This window comes from Gadus chalcogrammus, chromosome 21 (genome assembly GCF_026213295.1).
Source record: "Gadus chalcogrammus isolate NIFS_2021 chromosome 21, NIFS_Gcha_1.0, whole genome shotgun sequence".
Taxonomy (NCBI): domain Eukaryota; kingdom Metazoa; phylum Chordata; class Actinopteri; order Gadiformes; family Gadidae; genus Gadus; species Gadus chalcogrammus.
Window position 1 is genome coordinate 12,498,163 of NC_079432.1, and position 13,813 is coordinate 12,511,975.

Below are 13,813 nucleotides of genomic sequence, written 5' to 3' on the forward strand. Positions count from 1 at the left end.
ATGCATGTGTGTGTGTGTAGACTCCTGGGTTTCTGAATGTGTGTCCACTGCACTGTTTTCACCACACAAACAATAAAATTGCAAAAGGACAAATCTTGCGTCCAGCTTGACAATAATCAAGTAATTCAAAGCCCGGCGCCTGACAGATATTCAGATCAAAGTCTAATCTCATGGAGGGACGAGTGGATGTGAGGATACACACAATTTCCTTAAATAACATCACAGTGGCTGCTTGAACGACAACCTAATTGCCTCTCGTTTGAGCTTATTGGATTAGATCGGCCAACCTCTGCGTGTGCAGTTGTACGTACGCACTAAGAGCAGCACAGAGAGAGAGAGACACACACACTCTCCAAGACAGAGGCAGCCCCCCAAATTTCAAGCCTGCTTTGTGGGATGTTGTAATAATAATAATAATAATAACCACAGTGGATCATCACTGCGAGAACAATGGCGTAGTTAAATGTAGGACGTCTGGCAGCCTCCACGATGAAAGAGCTGCTCCACATCATCCACCCCCCCCCCCCCCCCCCCCCCCCCGGCACTGTTGAGAGAGAACCGGGACGGGGGCTCCAACTCAACTCCAGTGTCGTCGTCATTAGTGACGCATTCCTCCTGTTCCCTTGCTGATTCCTAACGATCGCTCAGTGTTGCTCGCTCGTCTCCCCTCCAAGGTCAACAGCGATCATCGTCCGAGACAGTTGGTCTTTTGCACGGGTGAACCTACCCAAACGCATACGAAGAGGGGCGGTGGTCGAGTGTTGATGGATTGATTGTCTTGACATCTGAATGTATGGGTAGCCAGTCAGCCCCCGGGGAAATTTTAAAGGCCAAGATGTCTTGTTGTCATCATTGATTCATATTGACTGAGACAATCTAATAGACAATCATCCTTCCCTTTGTCTTTTTTTGCTCTCTCTCTCTCTCTCTCTCTCTCTCTCTCCTCTCTCATCTCTCTCTCTCCTCTCTCTCGTCATCTCCCCTCTCATCCTCGCTCTCTCCTCATCATCGTCGTCCTCTCTCGCAAAGCCTCTCTCTCTCTCTCCTCCTCTCTCTCTCTCTCTTCTCTTTCCTTTCCTGATTTTTACACACACACACACACACACACACACACACACACACACACACACACACACCCCTTTCTACATCCAATTGACTGTATGAAATGTTTAATTCCAGGGTGGCAGTACTTCGGCTCACTTGCTTGGTCCCTCGGAGCACAGCAGTGGACCTCTAACCCAGCTCAACGTGTATTCCCTGGGTGTCCACTGGGAACACAGGGAACAACTCTCTCCCAGCAGTCCCGTGGCATTGCTGCAGTACCTTTGGATACGCCCGTTCCCATAAACAATGGCATCCATCTCCTCTGTTTTGCGTGTGCATGCAAGCGTGTGTTGTGGGAGAGGGAAGGGGAGAAAAAAGAGAGAGAGAGAAAGAGAGAGAGAGATATCCACCAATACCGTTTGACTTAAAGGACATAAAAATAATAGATCAACGGCATCTGCTCTCATGCCCCCAGAAATGAAAACGCAGCCGTATAAAGAGGACGGGGTTGTCTGAATGCCACTGCTTGTGTGTGTGTATGTGTGTGTTGCTGTGTGTATATGTGTATTCAGATTTGCGTGAGGGTGTGTGTGTGTTTGTGTAGGATGTTATATGATGAAGGATTCCATGAAATATGACATCGTCCGGCCCTACTCATCTCTTTATTATCTTCCCATCAGTGTTTATGAGCCCCCCGGACATGAACAAAAGGGGGAGTTGGGTTAGGGATCAGGGGGGCGAGGGGGTTTATCTTTGCTCCCTGTGATCCGTTACATGTCCCGCGAGCGTCTTACCATGCGTGTTGGCTGGGCAGAGATGACATTGCAAACATCCCTCTGTTTAACCACGTACTGACAATCAAGCATTCCCTCAAGCCCAGAGACTCATTACCGTACAACTCCTCCGGGAGCTGATGTACACGGAGTGTGTGTGTGTGTGTGTGTGTGTGTGTGTGTGTGTGTGTGTGTGTGTTGCTGTGTCTGTCTGTGTGTGTATTCCTCTCATTTCATGTGCATCAGACACATTAAGCTTACGTTAATGTGCCTGTGATGCTACGATGCTTGATTGCAAGGTGGAATTGATTGTGTGTGTGTGCGTTTGTATGTCTGTGCTTATGTGGGTGTGTGTCTGGCTTAAATGAGCAGCTGTGTGACTCCTATTTGCGGGAGTATATGTTTTGTGTTTGCGTTTGTGTGTCGTGTGTGTCTGCGTGTGCGTGCAGCCGTGCACGTGTGTGTGTGTGTGTGTGTGTGTGTGTGTGTGTGTGTGTGTGTGTGTTGTGTGTGTGTGTGTGTGTGTGTGTGTGTGTGTGTGTGTGTGTGTGTGTGCGCACAGGGCGGATGCAAGCCCAGAAAGGTGTGCGAGCCATTTCCCGCACACACGCTCGTCTTCAAAGTCAGACGAGGGCACATCAGTCGAGTACCGCCGGGAGTTTAGGGGTCGCCAGCCTCATACTCAGGTGTGCCGGGAGCCCCTTGATTAACTACAGCTGTCAGCCCGGGCGGACCGGGCTCCTTATCCCCCTGGCCCTGCACACCTGAAAGCCAGACGCCGTGAATCTCTCCCAAATCCCCCCCCCCAACCACCTTCACTGCTACCGCCGTCGCTACCTCCAGCCCCCCTCGGCGTGGAGGCGGCGCACCAGACGGGCCAAGTGCTCCACCGGTGTCGCGCTAATAGGAGGTCGCGCTGAACCGTGTGTTCCCATGATGCCGCGGGGCAGCAGGGAGGGGCGCTCCGTATGCCGTAGCGCTTTGGCGGTACGGCTCCCTCCCGATTGGCTCGGCGAGGATGAGCTAAAGCAAACAAACGCCTGCGTCTATTTGCGTTTACAACAGTTTCTAAGGTTTTCAGTGTGCTTCATGGTCTCTGTGGTTTCCTGCTCCAATGGCAGAAATTATGCGCTTCATTGATAAGAATGAAGGTCAATAAATGTAATGAGTAGGCCTCGGTATGTGAATGGGCTCCACGGTGCCTGCACGAGTGCATGGGAGTAAAGTGTGGCCTGATTATGCAGATTCATCGACTTAAGTCTTTATGCACATGCATGGCTAATTTATGCAGATTTCTGTGTGGGCGTGTTCAGTGCTGTCCACACTCACTCACACACAGGGTAGTCTATGCTGAAGACATGATTTGGAATTAAAAAAGAGGAAACACTGTATAGAATATATAGCCTGCTAGAGCAATATATGAAGTTGAAGCATTTCATTTCCTAGATTGGAAACCGGCACAGCATGGATTAGGGCCGGGGGGTTAGCCTGCAATGTGGCTGCCGACGTTAGGCCAACAATATGAAATCCACCCCGCAAAGTCAATGAACATAATTGCGATGCAACAGCAAAGTCTGCTGTCTTCAAATGGCTGATTACGCCCTACGCCGATTCACCCTAACCTTTCCGCTTTCCTTAGCAGAGGATTAACTATGAATCATAACGTGTTTCCAAATAAGGGCCATTTGCATATTTCCCCTGTGTACTGTGAGGAATTATAATGTATAAATGATGATGTGTATGAGGAGGAGGCTTCCTTCCAGAAGGATTCCTGCTCTGTTCCAACGGTCCTTCTGCAACATTCCCGTTGTGTCTTAGAAAGCTTTTAGGATGTGAATTAATATACATTTTTTATGATACATATATGTCTGAATGCTATTGACGTGTTTATATAAGTAATAAATAATGTAATGAATACAGTACACCCACAACCAATGTAGTGACGCCAAGGGAGCCAAAGAGAGGTGGCCGTCTTTGGGTATAGAAATACAAAATGCTTTGCCTCCCTTGCTTGCGTTTGGGAAAGAACATGCCTTCCACTATTATGAATAAGGAGAGTGGATTGTGCTGATGGAATACATAAATAAATGATCACAGAAGAAACGTTGGCATTGACTATGTTATTCTCAACACGATTTTACAGAGCCAAAGCTACCAAATCACAACACAAGAACTCTGCACGGATAAACAAGCCACAACCAACCGGTAAACAATAATTGGATGTTGCTGATTGGTTGAAGGAAGCTGCCGATGTTTGGTTCCACCTGTTTCTGATGTTAACCTGGACAGGCGGGATGTGTGGGTGGATTAAGGCTGATCATTTCCGTATTCTTAGCATTTAACAAAACAAGATACACTAACTTAATACAAGCTTTCACCTTGACGTAAGAGAGGGTTTATCTTTCTGCTTGTTCTGTTTACTACTGTTATAGTCTCTCTATCTCTCTTTCTGCACTTTGACCTCCACAGCAGAGAGCTTGACAATAGACCAGCGGCTCAATGGAAAGCCTTATCATAGAAAACAAGCACACAAGACCCCAAACGCAACACACTGATGGACATCACAGACACACACACACACACACACACACATGCACACGCACGTACACATATACACACACACACACGGACACACACACACATAAACAAACATAAAGACAAACAAACACAATGGCTGGTCCCCAACACAATAGAGTTAAATTAAATCACTGATGTCCGAGTTGCCGTGAGCCCTCCTAACCCCATCTCTCCGTCAATCTCTGTCTCTCTTTACCTCTCTCTCTCTCTTCTTTTACACACACACACACACCACGCAGGATTGACTAATAAGGCGGGGTTTTTTGTTTGTCTGTTTAATTCATTCTGGGTCAGGCAATATCATTAGTTGGAGGTTGGAAGATGTGTGTGTGTGTGTGTGTGTGTGTGTTGTGTGTGTGTTTGTGTGTTGTGTGTGTGTGTGTGTTTGTGTGTGTGTGTGTGTGTGTGTGTGTGTGTGTGTGTGTGTGGTCAATTTCAGTTCATTATGCAAATCTGAACAGCCACAATTGTTCCAGCGCCACCCTGATACGATTACTGAATTAATTATTCTTCTCCCTCGTTCTCTTCATCTCTGGCTCGTCCCTTTTTTCGGCCGTTCTTCATCTCTTTCATTCAGGCGCGTCTTCATCAACCCCCCCTCCCCTCCTTGTCTTCCCTAGATGCGTCCCTCACATCTGAGGAGCGGGAATACAAAGGGCCTACCTGGAGACACGCTGATAAGTGCTTCTCATCACCATTGATTAAGGAAGGTCATCTTGGCTTTGCTTTGTTTTTTTGTTTAGTTTTTTCGTCTCTTTTGCATGCAAGAACTTCTTCATATGCAGGTTGTTTCACAAACATCTGTCTGTAAGCATCCTTTTTTTCTGCTTTATAAATATACTCCATTTTGGGAAACTCACACACAGACACATAGACACACACACCCTCACACACACACATACACACACGACTTCTGCCCTGTGGGCGCCGGGCCTGTATCCGCAGTGCTAGCAGGTGTCTGGTGTGAGTGCGTGTGTGTTAGCAAAACAGAGCGTACTGGTGGTCCAAGCCGAGAGGTCAGCCAGGATGCCAGGTGGGGCCGCAGCCGCGCACGCCAAAGGAATGGTGGCATTGGGGCCATGCCCCCCCCCACTTCAACACACACACAGACACAGACACAGACAGTTCTTAGGTGGTGGTGTGTGTGTGTGTGTGGGGGGGGGGAGCACCTGCCTCCCCAATGTATCCAGGGGCAGAAAGTTATAAAGTAATGGATTAATATTATGCATGGCGTTAGTCAATCCTGAGACTCTCTTTCTGTTTGGGTGACAAGAAGTGTGGGTCAACATTTAGGAGTTTTTTTTTTTTACCAAAAATGTAATCAAGAGTTATACGGGGGAATTCTCTAGAAATGTCCGCTTTTCTAGAGGTGTAGTTTTCTATTGGCTGTGCGCCTTAGCTTAAACGAGGGTGACGCGGGTTTTGTAAAAGGACCCTGCACATGACTCTACGGGACCAAATGTGTCAATCTTTGCTAAAACTGTCACAACTGCTCAGATCAATTTCTTTTTAATTTCTTTTTCCTCGTAGCGTTGAAGTCATTTTAAAATTGGTGTTTACTAACCCTTTAAGAAACAGAGGAGAGTGAGTGTACTTGTGTTTATTAATTATAATAATGTGTGCGCTAACCAGGCCCCCAAACAGTACACTTGGGGCAAGAACTTGAACTACATCTTCAAAATAACAAGTAAACAAACAAATCATCATATATTTTGAAATAACCATAATATTTAAGCCGCATAATATTGTGAGCAGTAGCTCTTCACACACACATGGTGCAAGGTGACCTGATCGTTGCGCAGCTGGCACACGGCGACTGCCTGTTTGTGTGTCCACACACGTACACAAACACACACACACACACACACACACACACACACACACACACACACACACACACACACACACACACACACACACACACACACACACACACACACACACACACACACACACACACACACACACACACACACACACACACAGACTGACTGCTGCATCCAAACATCGCCAGGTGCACTCAAGCAAAAACCTGCTGCACGCATGTATGTGCGGACGGACGTTTTGACTCGTGCGCATGTGTGTGCCTCGCGACGTGAGTGAGCGCGAGGAAAGACCGAAGCTGGAGAATAAGGGAAGAAATAGTGAAAGGGAAAAAGGGTGAGAGAGAGAGAGAGAGAGAGAGAGAGAGAGAGAGAGAGAGAGAGAGAGAGAGAGAGAGAGAGAGAGAGAGAGAGAGAGAGAGAGAGAGAGAGAGAGAGAGAGAGAGAGAGAGAGAGAGAGAGGAGAGAGAGAGAGAGAGAGAGAGAGAGAGAGAGGAGAGAGAGAAGAGAGAGAGAGAGAGAGAGAGAGAGAGAGAGAGAGAGGTTATGGCGGTTGCGGGCTCTCTGTTTTAGCGACGACATCCGGGTGTGGAAATGCGCAGGAGCAGCGCCGCCGCTGCTGCGTTTTCGCGTTGGCTGAGCGCGGAGTAGCGGGGAGGGGAGGGGAGGAATAAACCGCCAGGCAACGCGACGCAGTGGGAGACGGACTCTGAGAGAATTACACCGACGCACTGAAAAGGCACTATAACACGCGCCGCTCAAAGAAGAAGAAGAAGAAGAAGAAGAAACCGTCGTCTTTTATTTGTTGTGTCCCCGAGCCACCAAGCCCGACCCACGAGGCTCGCGGCAGATGCTTGTTTTCCAGCATGGAGGAGAGTGCACTAAAATAACGGGCGCTGAAGATGTGAGGTTCACAGAGGAAATCTGAAGAGAGAGAGAGAGAGAGAGAGAGAGAGAAGAGTGAGAGAGAGAGAGAGAGAGAGAGAGAGAGAGAGAGAGAGAGAGAGAGAGAGAGAGAGAGAGAGAGAGAGAGAGAGAGAGAGAGAGAGCGACAGAGAGAGAGTGGCTTCCCCCCCGTGTCGTTTTAACGGGTGAGCCCTATCCGGTCCCATAGTCTCGTGTCCGCCGTGTTTATTGTTCGGAGTGGGGGAAAAATGAAGAAGTTCAACATCAGGAAGGTGCTGGACGGTTTGAAAGAAGTGTCTTCCTCCGCCCCGTCCGTCCAAGTGGGGCCACAGGAGAACAACCTCGTCCACGAGACCCTCCAGTCCGAGCATTTCCAGCTCTGCAAGGTGGGTGAAGAACACACCGCATCATTTACCCTCGTGAATGGACCATCCAGTTAACCCCCATGTATGAGTGGAATAGGTAGCATCATTAGCATTACAGTTGTATGATTGCATGAGTTATCCCATCCCAAGATGCACATAGCGTGTGCAAGTCCTACTGCTCCCCGTTAATGGATTGCGGTGCAATATCATAACACAACCTCCATCGAGATACATTTATAGTTCTTTCGTGTGGTGCCTTATTTTCACTGAATACACAACCTCCTGGGCTACTGCTGCAGTGAATGAACGCACAAATCAATCGGTCCGTGTGGCGTTTCCGAGCTTTGACGCCAGGCTCTCGCCAGCAGCATCCTATATTGCGCATATGGCGAGTGTTCAAAACGAAAAATGTCATGTTATTTTTTGGGACGAGGGAAGGGGATGGCTGGGAGGGGTGGGTGGATGGTGGAGAGGGTGATGGATGCACCACCACGCTTCATCCCCTCCTCCTCTTCGCAAACATTACATTAGGACGCGATGCGTCCCCTACCCCTCCTACACCACGAACCATTCTCATCCGATGGAAACTGTCTGCTGAGAGGAACATGATTCATGTGCACTTCCCTTGAACTGTCATATGGAGGGACTGGGCTTCACAGCGCGTTTCTTGCATAATCTGCTGGGTTTGGATTAACAAACCCTTGATAGTTGACCGCCCCCCCCCCCTCTCTTTTATTTTCTCGCTCTCTCTCTCTCTCTCTCTCTATCTCGCCTCTTTCTCTAGGCTCTATCTCTTTCATACAACTATTGCACAGGCCTACGAGCTTACAGTTTACCTTTCTTATGCCCCAAGGAAGAGATTAGGCTACGTTCAAGCCACGTTAATAACCAACACTTAGGGAATTAAGACGACGTGCGTACGATTTGCATGGTGTTACAGCAGGCGAGGACATTGTGCGCCTTGCCTTCGCGGTTCTAGTTGGGGCTGTCGCATTTCTCTGTCCCATTCCTTGTCTTTGTGTCGTACAGAAAGTGGAGCTTACTTCAATGTGGACGGTGATTCCGTTCCAAATACGTTAAATTGTTTGGGATTGTCAATAAAAAAAGAGGGAAATCACACTTTCTAAATTGCACATTTTTACAAAACGCAATTTTTTATATCTAATTTGGTTTAAAAAAAATAGGAAAATAACAAGCCTGCATCATAAACAGACTGCACCTTTCTAAGTGCACGTCTGTGGAAACAAGCAACCTCCGTGGCCGTGCATGTGAGCTCCTTTTAATCAAGTCGTCATCAATATTTGCTCGTCGTTGTAACTGCGTGAGAGGGGCAGGTGTCTCTGCCTCGCTGAGCTCCTCTTATGTAACACGCTTTAACCCATCAGCTCTGCGTCTAAACAAACACATCCAGCGACCCACCGACCAGCTGACTGATACCATAAAGACACAACACACACACACACACACACACACACACACACACACACACACACACACACACACACACACACACCACACACACACACACACACACACACACACACACACACACTGTGGTGGTGGTGATGGTGAACCTGTAATGGCCTGAAGGGATACTTATTATTCCTTTTCTTTTACGTCAGAGCGTAAATGTAGGCCCAATCATGACTTGGGAAAATCTATTCAGAATATTATTTAATTTACTTGAATTAAAAACGGGATATTCTCTTTTATTCTCGGTGTGTTAGACTACTCAACATAGGTGAATCATCCTACATATTTCCATAAGATAATACTTTACCTGAATTGAAGCCTGAACATCGGTATAACACAGTAACCCATCTTTCCTCACAACCTATTTTGACACATCCTCTCCTCTCTCATTGGCTGCCCCAGACTGTCCGTCATGGCTTCCCCTATCAGCCGTCATCCATGGCCTTCGACCCGGTGCAGAAGATCCTGGCCGTTGGGACCCAGAGCGGGGCTCTCAGATTGTATCCTTTCCCTTTGATCTGCTGTGTGTGTGTGTGTGTGTGTGTGTGTGTGTGTGTGTGTGTGTGTGTGTGTGTGTGTGTGTGTGTGTGTGTGTGTGTGTGTGTGTGTGTGTGTGTGTGTGTGTGTGTGTGTGTTGTGGGCCGGTGCCCCTGCACTCCTCACAGGGACAGCCTGTATTCGGTCAGCCTCTCCTCAGCACCAGGTAGGTGGACTGATGTACAACCTGCGATTGCATTGTTGTATTTGATTGAACTTGTGTGGCTTATTTCCCAAACCATTTCCCAAACTAAAAATTCACTTTGGCAGTCATGAATAAAAAACATGGCACCGACAGGAAACGAGAGAGCAGAATCCAACTTCAACAGAATTATCTTTCTGTTCCAACTCTACCATTTTATGTATATGTGCGTGGCTGCGTGCGTGCGTGCGTGCCTGTGTGCGTACGTTGATATAGCCATAGCGGTTTGGCTAGTGACAGAAAGCAGCTTCACATGGGGCGAAGCCGGCGGGCCGCCTTGGAGCGGCGCGGTGGGGAGTCGGCTTGAGAGAACGCCTCCTGCTCGCTGGACTGCGCTGGGCTACTTTTAGTTCTTCCTCCTCTGTGTGTTCTTCTGCTCCTCTCTCTTCTATCCTGCTAGCCTATCCTTTGCCAGCTCATTACACCGTGATGAAAAGGTGTCTGCCTGGATATCTCTCTCTCTCTCTCTCTCTCTCTCTCTCTCTTCTCTCTCTCTCTCTCTCTCTCTCTCTCTCTCTCTCTCTCGCTCGCCCTCTCTCTCTCTCTTTCTCTCTTTCTCTTTCTCTCTCTCTCTCTCTCTCTCTCTCTCTCTCTCTCTCTCTCTCTCTCTCTCTCTCTCTCTCTCTCTCTCTCCGCCCCCTGCTGCTGCCGCTGGCTGGCGTGTCGATTCACGCTTATTTTCACCTGCATGAAAAGGAGGGACAGACCCCCCCCCCCCCTCCTCTCCCCCCCCTTCCCTCCCAGAAACTAAATATCCTTGTCTTCAACTTCGGCCAGTGTTATAATTGAAGCGGATGAGTCATACCATGAGTAATCATCCACTATCTTGTGTAGGAATACTGAAGCCTAGCTGTAGCCGTGGCTGAGAGAACAGGGCACATTTCCTTCACACTATGCTGTGTTCCGACTGCAGTATTATTTGTCTGGGCTTCATCTTGGAAACCAGGCCAGTATTGGCGTATGTACTTTTGGAGGTTGGACTAAGTAGCCACTTGTGGTTTGTAACGTTTTCGATTTTTAAAAAAAAAAATGGTTTAAAATAGTGTTTAAAGCTTGCTAGGATTTCATGTTGCGAACGTAACTTAAAAAAATTATATATATTGTCATGCATACTTACAAATCACATACACATACACACATGCTGCTCTATGTGTTTCACCACGCTGTGACAAACTACCACTACCATGTTTCTACGACTATGTGATCAGACACAGTTAGGTAGCGGAAAGGAAATATTCTCATGAAATTGTTTCTGAGTTAGATACAATTTTTATGAGATTTTAAACTGACTGACGCTGGCCACTTTGAAGTCGAAAGGACAGAGACCTCCATGGCTGGTGAATCCCTGGATTCTTAACGTATCATCAAGGACAAGGAATCCCAAATCACGCTGCGTCTATCTCCGGGGTGTGTCTCTATGCGTTTACTACAGAGCTGGCACCTTTGGCCAGGCGGTCATAATGCCACTGTGTGTGTTGTCATTCAGTGGCTGCCGACTGGTGTGTTCTGAGCCCAGTTTTACGCACAGGGTCCTGGAGATGGTCGTAGGCAGTGTGCACATGACAGATGCCTTTGCTCTCCGGGTACGAGCTGAGCTCTGCAGACACCCGTTGAGGACCTGGTGTCAGTGAAGATGGTTCATGATGAGTGACTGAGCCGGTAGTGCTGAGCGCTGGCCGTTTGGAGTGTAGGTCGTAGACAACCAGACAGAACCGTTGTTGGCTGAGGAACGCAGGGAATCTCAGCACTGATATCCAGCTGCAGGCGCTCCCAAGGCTGGGAGGGCCGGGCTATTCACAGCAGACCCTTTCCCGAGGTCCCTCTCTATCGCTGGCCCCAGAGGCCAGGTCTGTGCAACGCTGGTTGAGCTACTCTATGCTTCCCAAGGCCCCCTTCCCCCCCTCCCGAGCCCCATAGTCAGCATGCCATATAGAGCACCTGGAACCAGAGTGCCGAGCACGCGGGCCATTCAGGTGTCGTTCAAGTAGGAGAGCTGCTGTTGAACTCTGAAAGGGAGTAATCAGCTCCTCCGGATGTAGGTGCGGAGCTGCGAGAGGGCAGGGCACTGGGCTTCTCTGCGCCGTTCATGCAGAGAAACGTTGACAAGATACATAATGTAGTGGGGTTCGGCATCCCAGCCAGGACGGAAACTTCCTAGGAGCGGCTGGTGGGCGGAGCTGTGACCAAAGTGCATTGTGGTGTCCCGAAACACCCGTGCATGAGTCACAAACACTGTGAGGTTTCTGAGGCCGGGAACACTGGAAAGCCCTGCAACTCATCTATTAGCCCTTCTGAGGTTGGGAGTTGATATTTGTCAGGGAGCATAGCTTTATTTGCTGACAGCCTCTGACTTCTTCTGACATACAACAAGGTTTGAGACCCAGGGCGAGTCGCCCACTGGCTCAATGATGCCAGCGTCCTGCAGCTGCTGTAGCTCAGCTCAGTCCCAATCACAGAGCCAGGGGAATACAGCGCAGCGGTTGGCTGGACGGAGGTGTTGGTGGACAATGGCCGAGAGGCAGCCCAGGCCATCATACCGTTTTGTACAGCTCTGTTGCCATGACATGGTGACAGTGCGATGGGCCGACCGCCTGTGTCCAAGAAACAGAACCCAAGAGAAATAGGGAGTTCCAGGACCATCTGGTTTGCCCTCTGGTGGGTAACATGGAAGCCAAAGTGGGGCAGAATCTGGAACAGAACTGTCCCAGACTCACCGTAACCGCCGACGGCAGTAGAAGCTGACCTGCCCCCAAGCAGTGTTGTAGCAGTACCTTCTTGCTCACATCAGTTGGCCCAAATGGTATGAGGTACATTTCGAAGGACAGTATCCATCGAATCCAAAGTATCGAAGGGTGAAGTCTGGTATTGCGGAGATGGGCGCAATACCAGACCCCAGATACTTCCGGTATCTGCAATGATCAGCGTAGCCTAATATTGATTTATGAATATTCTCATACGTTTTAAGGGTCCTCCTGGACCCTATTTCCAGATAATTGTGGGTCTAAGGGACTAATGCGGACAACAATTTGTGAGTTTGGTCAAGTATTGAGCAAGAGCTCAATGCTGCAATGTTATCCTTTGGGGCTAATTACTCCCTGTCAACTTCTAAAAGTGCTTGTTTTTAACAACGACAAGTTCTGATTATATTTAATCATAATGGAAAGGATGCAGAGAATTAAAAACTTGTTTCCTTACCGTAATGCTTGACTAGGGATGTAACGGTATGGAAATTTAACCTCACGGTTATTGTGACCAAATTATCCCGGTTTTTGTTATTATCGCAGTATTCTAAAATGCCCAAAATATGCCCATACTTCAGACTTAGTCCTCTCAGAAGGTAGGGATGGGCAACGATCTTCGAATAGTCTGAGTCACGTATTATATCGAATAATGAATGTGACTGAATGTATCATTATTTATTACACGGCTATTCTCACTGCCGTTGAACGCTCCACTCCGTTCACTTGCATGGGCCTTCACAACTTCCGGTGGTGAATAACTTTTTGATAATTCACCGTTGATAAGCATATAATGACCTCTGTCAAGGAAAGTCGATTTTTTTTTTTATATCAGCAAGACACCTTTACTGCTCCCGACGAGCTGGCTCTTCAATTCAATTCAATTCACCACAATTGACCATAGTGTTATCTTAACGAATCGGGTGAAGGAGACTTATTTCGATGATAATAGAGAAATATCAAAAATGACACAATGAGACAACAATGAGACTAGTTTGGTAAAGAACAGACCTGATCAAGCAATCAGGTCTGTTCTCTATTGGGATCCTTTCCATATAATCGGACCCTTTAAAAAACAAGCTCTTTTAGAGGGGATACAGTGCCTGGCGCCATTGCCCCAAAGGATGACAGTGCAGCTTGTTTTCATGTTATTTGGCTGCATCGTTCTCTCTTAATAATTTATATATAGAGAAACATGTTGTCCGTATTACTCCCCTTAGACCCATAATGACAAGATTGAAAAAAAAGGATGCAGGTTGAAAAACAACAGTTGAACTATTGACCACCTAGCGTTGTCCCTGGGCATAACGTAACAAACGCAGACGCATCACAATCGGGCCATTACTCTGATGCATCACTGCTATCCCAGTGTTCA

General features: G+C 47.9%; 1 protein-coding gene across 1 annotated transcript in view; it reads left to right on the forward strand.

The window, feature by feature from the left end:
- The first annotated feature begins 7,296 nt into the window (after window positions 1-7,296).
- Window positions 7,297-13,813, forward strand: part of LOC130374961 (syntaxin-binding protein 5-like) — a 67,974-nt gene continuing 61,457 nt past the window's right edge. Inside the window, exons 1-2 of the mRNA XM_056581941.1 lie at window positions 7,297-7,509; window positions 9,364-9,484. Of these exons, the coding sequence (XP_056437916.1) occupies window positions 7,372-7,509; window positions 9,364-9,484 (259 nt within the window). The 5' untranslated portion in view covers window positions 7,297-7,371. The remainder of the gene's footprint in view (window positions 7,510-9,363; window positions 9,485-13,813) is intronic.